Source organism: Pogona vitticeps, chromosome 3 (assembly GCF_051106095.1).
Source record: "Pogona vitticeps strain Pit_001003342236 chromosome 3, PviZW2.1, whole genome shotgun sequence".
Taxonomy (NCBI): domain Eukaryota; kingdom Metazoa; phylum Chordata; class Lepidosauria; order Squamata; family Agamidae; genus Pogona; species Pogona vitticeps.
In genome coordinates, this window is record NC_135785.1 from 9,637,480 (window position 1) to 9,656,242 (window position 18,763).

An 18,763-nucleotide genomic window follows, 5' to 3' on the forward strand; every position below is an offset into this window, starting at 1 on the left:
TGAGTTTTCATGGATCAAGTCCATTTGCTCAGATATTAGAGGGAGACTATATGACTCCTGACCAGAAGCAGATATAGATGCTGGCCAAATTGGTTCACTAGGAAACGGACAGAACTAATAGGCTGTGAATAATTTTGGTTATCAGTCTGTGATCTACGTCACAGTACCAAGTTAGACAAGACCTTCATGCTGGCAGAGAAAAGTGATTTCCTACAATCCATATAAAGATGTACAGAATGTATCACCTGAGGCATCCATTGCAGTGCAAATTGGCTACAGTCACTAGAGGACATTGTGATACTGGGGGGTTTTTTTGGGTGTTCAAATGTCAGCTACCAGCTAGAATTTTCATCGAACAAAATCATTGCTTGTGGTACCAAATACAGTTTAAGAGCATTAGTAATATAGGGGTGATCTTTGAGGTTCCTTGCGTCCTCTGTATTTGTAAGTACTTAAAAAAGTAAGGGCACTTGCTAGTCAGCAAATTACATAATCTTTTTCTTCCATTTTTATGCACTGACTTTTTTAAATATTAGAATTGCTTTATCAATATTCTGTGCACCCAGGTTAAGTCCTCATTTCCATTAACTGTGGGTCCGGTTGCTTTTCGACACTAAGAGAGCAGGGAAATCCTTTAACTGTATTTCCAATCCACATATTTGCAAACTTCATACAGGTCCCCTTGTTCCTGCAGTTAAAGTCAAGAGGCATGAAATTAAAAGTGACCCAACTCCTCTAGGGTTTGAAGGTACAGCTTTTGACTTGATGCATGAAACTGTTTTGTGATAGTCTTGTGGTATCACTCGTGGAATGCTCATTCCTTCATCATTACCACTATCCATATTATATGTGAGAGAGAGACAGACGTCAGTGTGAGAGACTTCCAGGCAAAGTTCCAGTACAGCGGTGCCTCGCATTACGATGTTAATTCATTCCAGCGAAATCGCTGTAGAACGAAAACATTGTAAAGCAAAATTTAAAAGCCCATAGAAACGCATTAAAACCCGATCAGTGCATTCCTATGGGCTTGAAACTCACCGTCCAGTGAAGATCCTCCATAGCGCAACCATTTTCGCTGCCCGTGCAGCGAGGAATCCGTCCCAGAAAAGAGCAGGGAGCCATTTTTTTACCCGGTGGCCATTTTGAAACTGCCAATCAGCTGTAGGAAAATCGTCATTTTGCGAGAATCGGTTCCCAAAGCAGGGAACCGATCATCGCAAAGCGAAATTCCCCCATATGAAACATTGTTTTGCGATCGTAATGCGATTTTGTCGTAAAACGGAGCACTCGTCTTGCGAGACACCACTGTATTTTTAAAAAAATCAAAATTTAAAAAGACGGGGCTGAATTGATTCAAAAATGCCCCACTTCTACTCTCTATATTGCATTCATAAATTGCTATCCTGTTAAAAGTTAGCCATAGCATCGTTTCTGAAAGCGCCAATAATGTAGGGCTTGGCACTCTCTGTGTCCACGGTCCTCTCACGGCTCAGTCACAACCAAGTGAGGATTTATTTGGCTTACACAAAAGGATCCTCTCACAGTCACACAGTCCATCTTCTGCCTGGAGGGGTTATGTCTAGGGGACTCCAGTGACCTGTTCTTTCCCCAGCACACTCTGATTCACTTATTGCTGGGTGCTCAAGGAAAATACACAGAAGCAGATAGTTGTGTCTGGTTTCAGACCAACTCTGCATGAAACTCAAAACAGCCCAAAATACTTCAAAATCTCTGAACATCCTCAGACACTGGGTTAGTACCTTTAAATCCTTACATCTGTCTGAATAAACCACAGCCTGAGTAAAGTATTATAGATGGTTGTTGTAGTTTTTTCAGGGCTGTTTGGCTGTGTTCTTAAGGTTTTTCTTCCTAACGTTTCGCCAGTCTCCGTGGCCGGCATCTTCAGAGGACAGGAGTCAGAACTCTGTGTTCTTTGAGAATACAAAGTATTATAGGTTTATTAAAAAGTAACAAAGCATAACAGCTTCACAAAAGGTCAAAAGATTCAGCAGTGATGACAAAAAGCCTCACCAGTTAACATAGGCAGTCTTTACAGAGCTCAAGGCATTGTGGGATTTTTCCCACATAAAACAATATAGACTAATCTAGCTAAGCTTCATTACCCCATTCATTTCTTCTATCTTTTTTGCTCCTTCTCTGAAATACATACCACTCATTTATCTTTTGGGCTTGCTGTTTGGCATGTATAGATTGTTTCTTTCTTTCCTTGCATGCTGATATAACTATACTACCATTGGTTTAAATTTTCTTTTTAAGGGTGTAATTAGATGGTCAATTGGATCACACTAAATAGTGAACCGGCTAGATCAAATTAAACAGCTTTGTAGTGTGGTATGTCATTTAGGGCAATCCTTACTCACATGCAAGGCTTGGGTGTTTTCAGGGCAGGAAAGCACACCGCACCTCAAGTGATGATCCTGTTTAGTCCTTCCTGCGTTTAAAGAGAAAGAAAGGAAAACCAAAACAAAAAGTCTCCCTCCTTGTCCCCTCCTGTCTACCCTTCTATAGGGTAGTGGGAGGAAGCTTTCAATTTAAAAATATCTATTTCCAAGTGGCATAGTGCTACATTGGCTTGCCGATCAACCAATTCAGTGCTGCATTGCAAGGGCTTAAAAATATATACATCTTTACATCCTCTTCTGCCTCCAGCCGGAGGAAGCTTTTAATTTCTTAGTAACTGATTAGATCCTGAAGTGGTTTAAGCAAAGGGACAGCTTAAGCCATCCATTTTGATTCTGTTCTGGTGATTACATGTACCAGAACCAAACAAAGAGGGAACAATCATACCCACACTAAAACACACATACACACACACACACACACACACACACAAACCCAGTAGTCGCTGGCAGGAACCAAAAAGGTGCAGGAAGGCAAGGATAAAGGTTGAGCTTGTTTGCATTTTCTTCCTACATCATGTTGTTGTCGGATAAATGGCTAAACCAGCCTCTCCCCAAAGTGGACCAAACCATAAGACAAAACCCCATCTAATTGCACCCTGATTTGAGAGTACGTATGTTCCATTTAATTCAAAAGGATTTGTTTCGGAGTGGACTTCTGTAGGATTGCACTAACAGTCCCACTGTTATGCCTTGGCTGCAACTTGTACTGCTGATGAATTACCATGTCACACATTCTAGCTCTCCTTTTTATGCTGGAAGAGTTAAAAAGTGGCAATATGCAATGTCTTCTTTCAGTTTTTTTCTTATGTGAAAAACAAGGTGTTGATTCCACATGAGTGGATAATGAATTCATGCTGAGCTGGCTTAAGGATGGGTCCTTTTAAGGAGAAAGGCAGGGTAAAAATATTTTAGATAAATTTAAATAAATAAATAAATATATTCTTGTCCCATTCAGGGGACAAGGTGCTGAGCTCCTTTGGCTTTCAGCTGAGCTGTCTCCTCGTGCAAACTTCACATGCAGGCGTACACATTGGGATATCTTACAGCAGGGCTCCCCAATGTTTCTGATGGGCCACATTCTGGTTTCTGAGAAGGTGTCATGGGCACATTCACAAAATGGCTTCCATGTGGATGTTGCCCATTCACAAAATGGCTACCATGACAGATGTGGTCAGTCATAAAACACCTCTTTCTCTGATAGGCAAACTATTCAGGTTAAATGACAACTTGCCTAAAAGCCTGAGTAGAAAAGAAAGGTGAGGTCTCATACAAGACACAAAACTAGTACTTGTTTCACAAAAAGGCAAGCCAATTATTTCTCATTCTGCCAACTGTAAAGTTGATTTATTCCATCCCGTGCATTTTCCCAAATAAGATACACTCAATGATGCACATGAACTGTATGCTGTAAAAAGGCAGGAACATTTTTCTCATCCAGTATCTTTCAATCACACACCAAATCTTCCTTCTGAATCATCACTAACTTGTCTCTTACACATACCAACTCCACAAATTCCATCATCAACACCCTAGTCAGTATTCTTATACAAGCTTTTTAAAAACTTGTGATTTTTTAAAATGAAGAATGAACATTTCTAGCAATATATAAATCCCAATTTAAAACCATGTAAACAAAGAGGTAAGCTGCTTGGCAAAGGAAAATTCATAGGTTACAGTAGATCTCTCCTCACCCTCCGTCTGCCTCAGTGGAAAAGCTAGTTCTGATTTTAGGTTGATTAATCAGTATTACAAGAAGACAGTCTTGTGGCATTGGAAAACAAATCTGGCCAACTAAGCATGGTGTTGGCAAGGAAATTCTCTTGGAGGGGGTTGCATGCTGAGCTTGCCAACTTTGAGATGGGTCTGAATTAGCACATACACCACAAAACCCTGCTTCCTGTCACAGATGCCTTTGCAAGAAACATCTTGGCTCAAGCTAAATGCAGCGCTGTTATTCCGCCTACAAGATCGGTACCTAGATCTGCTTCACAGACAGGTAAATAAGAATCAGAACGTTGTACTTGTGTGATGCATACACTGTTCAAAGCCTTACCTGGGCAGTATGGGCAGGATCATTGCAGTCTTTGGTTACTCTTGTCATGGTATGCATGCCGATCTGTCTGTTTATATAGATCTTTTTTCCCCTACATAAGAGACTCTGTATTAGATGCGAGAGGGTATGAAATGGGTGCTTCTAAGGAGCAGAGCGGAGTGAAAATATTTTAAATAAAGAAATAAATATGCCCAAAACAAACACTAGCCCAAAAGCACAGTTTGAATGCCAAGTTGGAGAACCCATTTCATGTGACCAAAATGACCAAAAGCAGAAGTATATTTTTTGATTATACCAAAAATGAGCTTGGAAAACTTGCTTTTTCAAATCTCCTTTGGAGAGAGCATAAGCTTCTTTTCACCTATTCTGACACCAGTGCCAGAACTGGTGGTGGTGGAGGAGGAGGAGGCGGCAGCAACACCACAGGCTGGTGGTTTCTCCCTCCCTCTCTCTTTCCTCGAATGCTTGGCTCTGAGGGGAAGGCATTGGTATGAATGAGCTTTCTGCTCTGGAGAAAGGGAGGGAATGCTGCCCTGGGTGAATTTAAGGGGAAACTGTGGTTTGAGCAAAAGAAAATAACCCCTGTTGGAGCCAAAGAGGTGGGTCAGCCGTTCTGTGTGATGGGTTGTGTTTACTTTGCTTCCTGTCACAGATAGCAGATGAGCTTGGACCTGCGTCCTAGGTGGTGCTCCGTCCAGGTATTTATGGACCAGCCCCAGCTCTGTTTGGCTTCTACATGTTTACTGTACTTTGTGACTGTAGGCTACGTCTTGGTCTACATTTGCCAGGATGGGCTGGGATTTTAACTGGACATTTCCTAGTATGCTGGCTGGCGCGGCTCCTTCAAAAACGCCAACTGGAGCCACAGTGTGGATAAGGGTAAATCTTGCATTGCCTCCCACAGTAAGGAGACGGGAGGGGTTGCAGGATCCGATTTGTTCATCCTGCACTTCCCCCTGGAACTTCAGGGCAGAGCTGTTTGCCCCATACAGTCTGTCCTGGCTCCTTAAACTAGCTTGTTGCTTTAGGAAGGGGGTGAACAGTATAGCGCTGAAGTGAGATTAACTATCATGAATAGCGCTGAAGTGATATTAACTATCAATCCAGCTGGTCTCTGTACACACACAAAAAAGGAGTGGGCACCATTTTGCCCTTTGCCTCAACCAAGGGTAGAATTGTGTCCTCTTCTCCTTTCCACATAGGTCTTGGACTGTCTCTGATTGTATGCTCAGGTCCCAGCGTGGTTGCTGTTCTCCCAGTGACCTGACTTGGCTTCCCTCAGAGGGGAAGTTTGAGGGAGAGAAGGCACACCAGCTCAACCACCAGATGAAACGATAGATGGAGACGAGAAGCAAAGAAAATAGCAGGCAGATTGACAAATTCTCTGGATAGTAACAAGAGCGGTGTGTCAGCTTTAAGATGAACCAAAGTTATAAAATGAGCTTTCCTAGATACACAGGCCACAAACGCTATGGCTACAACAAAACTCTCGGTCTTAGAACGACGCCACATGGTTCTCTGTTATTTTTGTGCGACGGACAAATTCAGCTCCCCCTTGTGGAAATTGTCTGGATGACAGGCAGGCTGGGAGATGAAAGGAGGAGATGATGATACGGAGTGATTTGAACCTTGAACATAAGCACTGCATATTACAACATTCTGTTGTGGGACCTCCCTTGTAAAGCAAAATTTAATGCCAGACATTCTGTTTTCTTTTTTTCTAAGGATGGCCCACCCGGCAGATGCCTTCTCTAGATACATTTGAAGATTTTGAAGCGATCCCGTCCAGTGCTGAGGAACTTTCTAATTCTTCAGATATGGAGGAGGAAAGCCAACCTAACAACGTATGTAGCATCATTCAAAGCTTTGCATTGCTATTTTTCCCATCATCGTAAACATATCTTGGGCTGGGAGTGAACTGCTTTAAATAATTTGACTTTGCATTTTCCCAAAATACAAGAAGATTTTAAATCATAGTGTTCCATTGGTTATCTAATCTTCCAGCTAAATTAAGAGATGAGACTGTATGTTATTTTCTTAAATCTTTACTAAAGTTACAGATTAGATGGCATGTAGAGAGGTAAACTACAGTCTCTGTTTAGTTAATTCTTACTTCATGTCAGAGAATCAGAGCTACTAATGGGATAACAATAAATACATGATGCAAAGCGAGACGTTAATTTAAAATGTGATAAAATCAGCACAATAAGGTCCTATTATGCTCTCTTTAAAAGCAAACACGTTTTCTAACCTACAGCCTGCATACCTTAGGTGATAAATGTGATAAAACCAGCACACTAAAGTCCTAATAGGCTCTCTTTAAAAGCAAACACATATTTTCTAACCTAAAGAGTGGTATAAATATACCAGATGAGCGGGATATAAATCAAATAAATAAATAAATAAATATAAATAAAGCCTACACACCTTAGGGCAGTGGTCCCCAACCTTGGGCTTCCAGATGTTCTTGGACTTCAACTCCCAGAAATCCTGGCCTGCAGAGGTGGTGGTGAAGGCTTCTGGGAGTTGTAGTTCAAGAACATCTGGAGGCCCAAGGTTGAGGGCCACTGGCTTAAGGTTTTCATACTGTATTGTGTGTCATATGTGGCATCTCTCTCCTTAACAGCTTCTAGAGAAGCCTTCCTTTGCATTCCTCCAGGGCTGACCCTACCATTACTCACAGTCAAAGGCAGCTCATGGACCACTTTTGGGGTGTGGGGTGTGTGCCTCACTCAGTAGACCCTCTACCTTCTTTACATCGGAGAGGGATGTGGTCAAGCGAGGCCATCTCTGGTATGGCATACACCATCCCTTTGGATGACCTTCTTTTGACGGTTTAGCCTCACAGAGCTGCCACCAGATGAGAACCTTTTCATCCACCAACATGAATTCTATGTAGTGAGGTTCACTGGCTTTTGGAGAAACAGTTTAGGATTTTTAGAAAATGAATACAGAAGTCAATGAAGATAAGGTGTGCAGTGTAATTCTGTCCACGATTACTTAAAAGTAAATCCAACTGTGGTCAAGTGGGGCTTATTCTTAGGTTGCAGGAAATAGGATAGCAGCCTGAAAATATGTAGGTGATAAACTTTGGGGGGGGGGGGGGTTACATAGACTTGCTTTGGAAAAAAAACCACTGAAAGCTCAGCCTTTTACTTTATTACTAAATTCCACATTTTTTTTGAAATTTCCTAGAACACAGGAAATCAGGAAAGTTAGATATTGAAACAGCACACAAAAAGTGTTGCTTTTCGAGATGTGTTTATTATTTTATTTGTCTGAAGCACAGTGATGGGGTGCCTTCTTCTTCCTATCCCTGGCTGTGTTCATGTCCTTCCTTTCCACAATAACCGCATGTGCGGCTTTGTTTCATTCATTTTAGGGATCCAGTCTTTACCGGGTAGAAGGCAATTTTGACACCTGTTTCCCAGATTCCCTTACTCTAGAGGATGGAGATTTAGTGCAGTTTATACAGGAAGGTGAAGATGGACAATGGTAAGTATAGCAGCTAGTAAGAACAACACAGAGACCGGGACACAATTAAAGAGGCAATAATTTTCCTTTTAAATCGTGGATTGTTTTGGTGGCAACACTCCCTTTCTTTGCTCCCACCTTCTTCCAATTCCTGGCTCTCCTTTTGTGGTTCATCGTAAAGCTGATGGGCTGTTTAAAGCGTTGAACTGCATTAGGGAAAAGGGGACAATTTTCCACACATTCTCCATAATATACACACACATATACCCATGACTCGGAAACATAATAGTCTGTTGTAGTTTGTTGCAGTTGTTTCTATTTCACATTGATGAGTATATATTTTTTGTCTATGGAAAGGTGATCTAGTGCTAAACTAATATAGCGATGCGGTGATCAGGCAATCTAGCACTAAACTTAGCAGTTGTTTAAATAAAAAAAATTAGGGAGAAAGATCATGGAGGTGGGTGATCTCACTTTAAAAGATCAAGCCCAGATTAGTACATTGCCAGTATACCACCTACAATCATGCTTTCCCCTCACCCTTTTGGAGAATGAAACAACTTATCCCACAGGGAAAACATTGTTCAAATCACTCCAGATTTGTTTTGTTGTTGTTGCTCTTGTTTTTTAATAAAGACCCCCGATGACAAGGGGAAAAACTCTGCACCAGAAGCAAAAAAAGGGCCAGGCTGATTCACATTGGCCTTTGCATCCTGTGTTCAGTTTTTAAAAGTTTGAATCCATCCGTTCTGCTTCTGCAGCAAATCCGGTAATATTTGCCAGTGTGGTTGCAGCCTTACTGGGACTGCTGTGTTTGAATGAAGAACAGCTGGAAAAGGGGGGAGCAAAACCAGCCCCTTTATCCCCTTGTCCTAGGCACACTGGCATTTCCTGTTCCGGGAAGCTTCTTCGCAAAAGCAGGCAGGCTGTTGTCTCAATGCAGATACAAATAGTTTCCAGATGCCGTGTATGTTGTTAAAGGTTTGACTCAATGATCCATTCTGCGTCCCATTCAAAATTGGCATAACCCAAATCCAAGTCACTGCTGTATATCATGTTCCTCATCCTCATGCCAGTAGCACCTTATCTATGAAGGATAAGTGTGTCCTGCTCTGCAGTATTACCCTTGTGCTTTTCCTCATTTTTCTTGCACATCCAAGTCCTCATCATCGCTGCTCTCCCCCAACCCCGGAGGAGAATCCAGCACTAGTTTCAGCCCGGCAGTTTGTTCAAACAGTTATTTACAATAACAAATACGTATTACTAGAAACAAAAAAAGTGGACTATTTCCTATGTGTTTAATTGAGAATGTTAATTAAGAGGCAGCTGGCTAGATACCTCAGTGGTTTAAGTATCCGGCTGCAGAGTCAGACCTTGGGACTTTGATTCCTCACTTTGCCTCCTGTCCATGGAGCCAGTCTGTGGAGCCTTGGGCCAGCTGCACAGTCCCAGGGCACCCCTGAAGAAGGGAAGGAGAAACCACTTCTAAGTATCCTCTACCTGGAAAGCCCTGAAAAAGGTCACTGTAAGTCAAAATCAACTAAATGGCATGCAATTATTATTATTATTATTAATTACAAGGCTGTTGCTGTTCTTCATTTTTCGTTACCTGCAGTATAGGGGTAGTTCGACAAAGCAGGAGACAGGGAAACTTCAAACTATGTACATGTAACATTGCAATAAATAAATAAATAAATAAATAAATAAATAAATAAATAAATAAATAAATAAATAAATAAATAAATAAGTAAGTAAATAAATAAAAAGCCCTCCTCCTTCCAAGGAACTTGATGGGAATAAGGATGGAGCAGTGGTTTCATGAAATGTGTGTGGTCTCACCTTGCTGCTCCTGTATATAAAAACAAGCATTGTTGCAACAGGAAATGACATAGCATAGGCTGAATAGTGCTTTGCACTAAAGGGGCAGTATACAAATCAAATCAAAGCTAAATAAAGAGAGACTTTTCATATATCATGCAATTCTCTGTACACCAGAAATGCTAGATTTCCTTGACGGTCCCAGGACCAGCAGCATAAATGAGGACGAGGCCATTAATTACATTTCCTTTGAAACTTCAGGTTAGTGAAGAAGCTGGTTTCTGAGAAAACGGATTGGGTCCCTTCCAGCCTGTTACAGCCAGCAGAGGGGGATACCAACACCATCTACAGAATCAGCTATGCCGGTAACAACATTGTCCCCATTTCGACCTATTCTTTCGACACTTTTACTCCGTTCCTGAACTGCAGGAAATTCCACATCACCCTCATGAGTTCGCCTTCTTTGTGAAGGGGAAGAAGAAGAAAAATAATTCAGATCCTATGAAGGGTTTATCATTTCAATTCATTTAGAAAGATACAGTCAACATAGAGAGGGTGCAGCCTGGTAGTCCCGGAACAGTGTCAGTCGACACAAGCGATATTATTCGCTCTTCTTTTATAACTCAGAGGGGACTCGGTACTGAAACTCCTAAGGTTGCAGTTCATCCTTCTAACCACTACCCCCACTGGCTCTCATCCAGCCTTCATATATCTTACTTGGGTAAAGGTAAAGGTTCCCCTTGACATTTAGTCCAGTTGTGTCCGACTCCAGGGCGTGGTGTTCATCCCCGTTTCCAAGCCGTAGAGCCAGCGTTTTGTCCGAAGACAATCTTCCGTGGTCACATGGCCAGTGTGACTTAGACACGGAACACCATGACTTTCCCACAGAGGTGGTACCTATTCATCTACTTGCATTTACATGCTTTCGAACTGCTAGGTTGGCAGGAGCTGGGGCAAGCTTAGTTACATTTATTTACCCATCTTTCCTCCAGGGAATCCATGGCAACATACATGGTTTCCCTTCCATTCCTTTTATGTTTATAGCAATCCTGTGGCTCTCCCCATCTCATCCATGCGAATTTCACGGCTTATTGGGGTTTATCCAGTTCCAAACTAGTATACTTTTTTTTTATAAAAACAAAATACTTATTGGGGTTTATCCAGTTCCAAACTAGTATACTTTTTTTTCTAAAAACAAAATAAAAAAAAAGTTTAAAAGAGAAAAACATGGTGGCAGCTTAAAGACTAACTTTTAATTTTTTTTTAATATGAACTTTCATGGACAAGCCCACTTCATCAGACTTCCCCCCCCCAGTTAAATTTAAATGGGATATGTCAGATTCCTGCCTTCCAGACTGTAAAACATAGAGGTTCCTTCTCTAAAGGCTTTTAAAACAAATACTTTCTGTATTTAATTAATTAAAAGATTTCTCTCCTACTCTACATCTTAAAGTCTTTGGATGGGGTACAATCAAGGAAATGACTTCGAAACCATTTGGAATATTTTGTGCAGGTTAACAAATATGAAAGTAAAACTTGTAATTCAACTCACTGGGCCCCAAGTGCTTCTGAATGGGTAGCTTCGTTTGGCATTTAGATGAAGCCACCGTTCAGATGAGGCCTCTAAGTAGAGAGCGTTCCAAAACTGCAGTACTGCTGCAGTAATGAAGGGAAATAACCATTCTTCTACATGGTCTCCGTGAATGCACACTATGAGTTTGCTTCTGTGCATGCGCAATCTTTGGAACTTTCTAGAGCTGAAAGATCAGGAGATCATTAGAAGCCCTCCTGTCCCCCGTTGCCTGTTCACCCCTCTAATGCTCTTCACTTCCTTTTTGCCCCCTCTTTGGACACATCTAGGAGCTTTCTGGAGCTACCAGCCAAGGGTGGTTTCGTTCGTTCCTATTCACTGTATCTTGATCCATGTTTTATGAGTCCTTTTTTCTTCCCCCATTGAACAAATTAGATTGTGGTATTTGTTCAGTGTAAAAAAATTCAGAGTTCCTAGTCAGATGCCCTCAAAGAGAGGAGGGCAACTTAATCCCCAATTGTGGAGTGAAGCAGTATTTGGAACCCCGAGACCATGAGTCACCTCTAGGAGAATCTACTACAAATTTAGACCCACCTTGGTTCCCCCACCCCGAGCAGCATAAAAATGTAATAAATATGTCATCATTTGATGGGTGGCAAATGGTTTTGTGGAATGTATTCATGCCCGGGCATTTCCCGATATCTCTGCACCAGTAAGTCCCTTGTTATTGATACAGCTGCGTTCTTCTTTCAGACATGTACCATGGGACCTACGGGACTGCCTCCACAAACTCTGAAATCAAGGCGAGTGAACTGGCTAGAAACCTAACAGCTGAACAGAAAGCTGGGAGCTGAACACCCCCTCAGGACTCGATTTCCTTCTCTGTTTACTGGTGGATGTTGGACCAAAATCGCCTTTCCCATAAGCTTTGAACTTCAGAAATTGGTGAAAATCAACGGCATTTAACCACAACAACAGTTTAAAAACAACAGCAGAGCCCACACTACTTGAAAAGTTAGGAAAGTGGGAGGATAATTTAAACTTGAAAGCTGTCCTAGTATTTGGCAAATGCATCGACAGTATCCTTTTGTACACTGCATTTTTAAAAAAAATAATTGAAAAGGATCTTGCCTAAATTAGGCTAAAGGCAGTGAAAGGTTACTATGCCCTCAAACTTGCGACCATGTTCAGTGAATGCTGGATTTATTTCAAGACAGAACTCTGGATCCCCCTGATAATATTCTATGGCAGAAACCACCTCAGATTTTTTTTCATCTATTTGACCTGCTGCTTAGTCTCTCCTTGTTTTCCATGGCCAGATCCATTGATTATCTCAGGACAATCACAAACAGTGAGACCAACAGAAGTAGGTTGGGTGATGGTCAAGAAGATGCAGTTGCTGAACCTGAGCCAACCACGTTGCCTTTGTACAACAGGGAAGGGAGTGACATAGTTTTGATCTTCTTTCTGTAGGGTGCATTGGGGCCATTGGACAGATGGGCGTCTTTTAAGTATAGATGATGTAGGGGAAAACTGCCCCACGGCTACCCAGTTCTGGGGTATGTTTTCAGGTTCAAGATGGTGCCTCCCTCCTCGTATATAACTGAGGGGACCAATTCCTTTGCATTTGGTGCTGACAATTCTGTCTGATGCTGCCAGTTGGCATTTTTCATTTGAGCTGAATGCGTGCTGGGGCATCACCATATGCTGGGTCTAGAACCAGATGCAGCATCTCTTTGCTCCCTGCTCCCCCAGTTCAGTATTTAATGTCTCCCTGTATAATGCCTGCAATATGTTTAGGTACTTCCAAATGGATTTATTGCTGAGAAGGATGTAATAAGGTCATATTCGTTTAGTGCCATGCTGCCATATTTTAAGAAAGACTTTATCTGTATAATGACAGGTTTGCAGAATAGGAGGCACTTGTAAGTTCCCTGGCAATGGAGGGGTGAAATATATAAAGGTATTCTGCATGATGACTTTGTGATGGTAAACGGGAAAGAAAGATCCCATAAAGCTGCTAGTAGTGTAATGTTTGGGGGGAAAATTGATCTATGAATAGGGCTACTTAACGAGTGCTGTATGTAAGGGTGTTAAATGACGAGGAATACATGTAATGCAACTCTGCTGCCACTTTTTGGCATCTTGCTGGCTCCACAGAGATGTCCTATACAATCTGAAAGCTGCCACCCAGACTCTTCAGTAGTTCAAGGGTTCTTGGGATCGTATGCTTAGAGCGTATGCTACCTGGTTGGCCATACCCATTAACTGCTTGGGTTACTGGACAGCTGGGCTAAGCCTGGCCACACTTTGGCCACAACTGAGAATTCATTGAAATGTGATATCGAGAGAACTTTGCAAAGATACTGATTTACCTGACACTGCTATGGATCCAATCATTGGCCATTTCCCCAGAAACCCAGTCAATATGACAATTCTAATTTGAATTTTCTAGTCTTTTACCGATATTTATGCATAATAAATATTTATAAAATGGATATAGTAGGCAGAGTCGGTAACAGTCCATTTTTCTTGTGAAGAAGTCCATACTTCATTCTGTTTTATAAAGGGAAAAATTAAACTAAGAGCTGAACTACATGGCTAACACATTCCTATTGTCTGTTGCTGAATCCCCCACCAATATAGAATTAAAGAGGAGAAGAAAAGTAGTCTAAATTCCAACACGTCAGCCAAAAATGCTGACTGTATGCTTCAGCTCCAGGAGACAAGAGCTAGTACCTTGTTAAGGTTTTCCACAGATGCAAGTAAAGTTACACAAGTGGGTGTACTATTGGGTGAGGTGTTCAGCTGTTTGCACTCCTTTCGTTGTGCATGTTAAAATTCCCCAAAGGATTTTGACCCATGATTCTTCCACAGCTAGCCGGGAGAAAAAAATCTAAATCCACAGCCTTCTGAGTCTAGTATCTACATCGTGCACTTCTACAAAGGTATTCCTCAGACCCTCGGATAGCAGGGTCACACATACAGCACCAGCATGACATTCTCTACAGGTGTTCAATGGACGCATGTTCACATTTTCATGGAAACAGTAGGCTGAAAATGCAGATTATACTGAGATTTGCAGCTGCTGTCGTTGCAACTGTCCCGTTTTAAAGGGCCAAAGTAGCAACAGCTGCAGGTAGATGGGTATATGCATGCTTCCACTTCATCTTAGAATAGTTCATCATCATAACTGCCAATCTGGAAGGGACCCTATGGATCAAGTACAGCCTCTGTCAAGGAGGCACAGTAGGGAATCAAACTCCCAAACTCTGGTTCTGTAGCCAGATACCTAAACCACTGAGCTATCCTAGCCATTGGGGGTGAACCTGAGCCAAAGAATGGCTCATTTCACACATTTAGGCAAACGACCACATTTAATCAATTGATGCTCAGCCAACATTGTGGTTAATCCTGTGGAAGGGGTTTTCGCAACGTATCGTACCTTCAAATTATTGGAAACTTCACTGAAGTGTCTTCCTAGTTTCTGGTCCTTTGTTCGTAGACTGGAATACAAGGAACCTGGACATAAGAAACTTGATTTTTTATTGAAGCAGAGAGAGATTTTCAAACTGCCAGCAAATGATGGTCTTTGCATACTTTCTGCAGTGCTCTATGAAGCCATATTACATTGTTCATTTCTCATAACTGCAGCAGTTCAATATTCCTGAGCCCTCTTGCTGTGGGCCAAATGTGTGCAAGTTTGCTATCTTGACGAATTCTTTTTTTTAAACTTACCTTAAATCCTATATAATCCCATGTTGCTTCCTTTTCCCTATGTAGGAGATCTGTGTTGAGAACAGAATTATAGACAGGTTTGACTCTCTTAGGAAGTTTAATAGATTCATACAAATCCAGCTACATTAGGAAGATTTCAAGGGGGTCTCCAAACAATTTCATGGTGCTATTTCTTGCTCCATTGTTCTTGATTTCAACCAGTTCATTTGCTATGGGATTCCCCAGATACAGTCAAACTAACTGTGCGGACAAATGTTTCTTTCTGACAATCGTAATTTATTACTCTTAATCACTTCCATAGCCTCTTTGGGTGTGTGTTTATATGAAAGAGGAACAAAGAATATGGGGTCATTTTCAAAATGTCTAAAATCCTTTTGCAATGTTCCAGAAGACAACGGCCAGAATCCTATCGGTGTTAACATAAAATTTGACTGAATTTCTGCAGCTAATTACATCTAATAGACACGATGCCAGGGCATGTCTTGGTTGCATAATTGGTTATATGCATAGTTGCACAACTGATGTGTGCCCTGTCAGTGTTTCAATGAGCTGCAATTAGCCATGGCAAGTTACACAAACTTTATGTGACTATCAGGACATAGAGTGGTCCTATGTGATTCAGATAGGCGGGATATAAATTAAATAAATAAAAATAAATAAAATATTGAGATGTGTTAAATGGAAAAAAAAGGATCTCCCTGCTTCTGGCTAAACATGGGAGTTTTTTGTGTAGTAGCTAGGGGATTTTTTTTTCCTGGTGCTATTCACGTCATCTCAGTCTGCTTGAACAAGAGGTACGCATCTTTTGATGTGCTGCAGGTTGCATGGAACTCATTGTATAAATAGTTTCGGCTGGATCAGGAGCTGAATTAAAATGTTCTGGCAGATTTTTATAACACTATTATAAAAATGAAGGATTGCCACATTCCAGAAAATAAGTAATTAAAAAAAACAAGTCCTAAGTAATTTCCTACATGTGTTGAAGTTTTGCCAGCATGGCAAAAAAAGAGAGAGAGCCACAAATAGAACCTCCCTGCTAGTAGGCATTGTTACGTCAAGGAGGAGATTTGAGTTGTCTCAAAAACCCATCACATTGTTTGTTATTTAATGTCTTGTATCGTTAGTGCTGAGAATGGGAAGAGTTCTTTTGTGAGACCATGTGCCAAAAAGTCACTTGATTGTTATGCACCTTGGCTTGAGGTGGGGTAGAGTGCCCTTTGCTACACCGCCTCAGGCATCAAAAAGCCAGTCCTGAACACAGAAACATAAGATCCGAATGAATAATCATCCATATTTGGAATAAAAACTCAGCGCAAGGTAACCCTGTATACAAAGCTTCATTATTTTACAAGCAGTTTTGTTGTGGGAGGGAGGAACACATCGCTTCCCCGCTTCCCAGGACAAGGCTGGCCTTTACAAAGCAGGGAAGATGGATGATCTTAATCTTGTGGTACCATTCCTGTTTTAAAGATATATAATAAAAAATAAGTGTTTGCCCAGTGGGAATTCTCATATAAATTAATTTGTATTAAAATATATATATATGATTTTTAGCTTTAAACCGACGTATGGGGGCAGAGTGTAGGATGGTAGTAGCTGCCTTTTGGCTAGAGGCTTGCATGCCTAAACAAGAGGGTATAAAGTAATGGTTTAGCCATGGGAAAATTTGCTAAGAAATAAGGAACTTCTGGTCACCTTCTTAGCCCATGATTTGTCATTGGTACCTCAACCAAGCTCATGAGTCCACGAAATTTACCCCAGTTTCCATAATGTGTAGTTTGGCAGCAACAAAATGTTTGCTGGGGGGCGGGGTGGAAAGAGACTTTTGGATTGTTGCTATTGTTAGATTATCAGCCATGATGAGCCTTTGAAGATCTATTGCAAACACACAGAGACTTGCCAGCCCCTGTCATTCTACCTTCTGCCTAGCCCCGAGGTAATACGTATATATAATTATCCTCTTTTTGGAAAAAGCAACTCTGTAGAGTGGTTGTTTGACCGGCTTTCTTAAAGGGGTTGTTTTCAAGTTTTGTACATTCAAGGAAACCTTTACAAAGGAGCAGGTTGCGGACCTGAAAGATGGGGTGCCCCCATTCCTTGCCCTAGTTGTTAGCTGCCTGTGTCTTTAGCCATGGACATGCAGGGTCCATTTCAAAGGCATGAAGGCTATACTATAGGTTATCCTTCATTCATGTAGCCCTACAATGGGATGATACTCAAAATGGCCACAAAATGCTTCGTAGTGCTTTAAGTTTATCCGGATCCATACATATGGTGCCACAGGCACCACATGTTTCCTCCCCCACCACCCCTGACCAGCTGCCCTACTCACAAGCAACCACCAGGTTGTCCTCCATTGCCAGCTTCCGGTCTGGATAGGAGCCCAGGCTTCCCTTCCTGCCTCCTTTGGCAGCCAACAATTCGTTCCTCCTAAGAAACCAAAATCATGTTGCAAAGAGAAAGCTCTCCCAGTAGCAAGTTCTTCTACATGAGCTGGAAATTTCTAGGATTTCTCGAGAGTACATACATACAGAACCAGCTTCAAGTCTGAAATTTCTATTGACTCGTTCCATCATGTAAGAGAAGAGAGTTACAATCACAACATGGCAAGAAAATCTGTTTCTTCTTTGTGGTCACATATACAAACATGCCCTCGAGTGCACGTTCACTAATGACGACTCAAAAAACCACGCTTACAGGTAAGCAACCAGCCATTCTTTACTGTGGTCCCTATTGGCCAAACTGATAGGGTTAGCACGTCATTAAATGAGGTGCTCCCTAGAGTAATAAAAAATATCTGGCACCAAGTTACTTCACATTTTGCTCTTTAGCTGGCCTTTGTTTTAGGAGGTAAACACATAGGCAAGAGATAAAACACAGGCTGCATTTGGAAGTCTGATTGTGCTTTAAATAAACCTATGCCTAGAGGGAGAATGTTCCAATTCCAGGAAATGCACATTTCCTTTAATGTGTGGTTTGGCCCTACCATTGATACATATGGGCACAAGTTGCATATGTGTGAGTTCACAGAATAGTTCTACTTAACACGCAACTGCTCTCCCCCCAGCCCAGTTACATCTCCTATCACTAAGTATGGGTTTTATTTTGTACTGACTGAGGTGTTAAAATACATACCCATAGAACGTTTTAAGGTATATTGAAGAATGGTGAAAGACATGTGAGATTAAAAAGATACTGCGAGCCGACTGAAGATTTAAATCATTCCCTTTTGTATTTCCTTCAGCAGCTACAGACTGTCCTGAAACTGCTGCTAAAATTCCTTCGTCTGCAACTGCTGCTTTTTCTGAGATGTGTAATTTTTATTCATTATCCCTATTGAGGGTAACGTTATTTGTAGTTTGGGGTTGCTGGAAGATAGACAGAAGGCAAATCAGAGAATGACTTTATTCTCTTTCCTCCTTTCTTGTATCAGAACTGAATGTATGAATGTACTCCAAGATATGTGTGTGTGTATAAAACTGGACTTTGTGTAAATAGACCATTATGAACTGTGTAAAACCAAACCTTTGTTTCGCCTTTTAAAAAAAATTATAAATACTGTATTACAAAATTGCTGGCAAGTTGGATTTTTTTTAAACCTATCATCATAATCATAATTATCATTACTGTTAAGGAGCACAAATCAAACTACAGCGTACTTTGAAGGTTATTTTTACACAAAAGACAGAGGGCCAACTTAGATGTCACATTAACTGCATAAATGCA

General features: G+C 41.3%; 1 protein-coding gene across 17 annotated transcripts in view; it reads left to right on the forward strand.

The window, feature by feature from the left end:
• Positions 1 to 15,061, forward strand: part of MCF2L2 (MCF.2 cell line derived transforming sequence-like 2) — a 277,556-nt gene extending 262,495 nt beyond the window's left edge. For 7 of the 17 annotated variants that reach the window (XM_072996252.2, XM_078389790.1, XM_078389785.1 and 4 more), the window contains 6 exons: positions 677 to 748; positions 4,330 to 4,419; positions 6,202 to 6,320; positions 7,859 to 7,971; positions 10,030 to 10,133; positions 12,053 to 14,204. In XM_072996252.2, coding sequence (XP_072852353.2) covers positions 677 to 748; positions 4,330 to 4,419; positions 6,202 to 6,320; positions 7,859 to 7,971; positions 10,030 to 10,133; positions 12,053 to 12,153 — 599 coding nt within the window. In that variant the 3' untranslated portion in view covers positions 12,154 to 14,204. Of the gene's footprint in view, positions 1 to 676; positions 749 to 4,329; positions 4,420 to 6,201; positions 6,321 to 7,858; positions 7,972 to 10,029; positions 10,134 to 12,052 lie in introns of all 17 variants that reach the window. The other 10 variants (XM_078389787.1, XM_072996256.2, XM_078389786.1 and 7 more) reach the window with 9 other exon arrangements.
• The last annotated feature ends 3,702 nt before the right edge of the window (positions 15,062 to 18,763 follow it).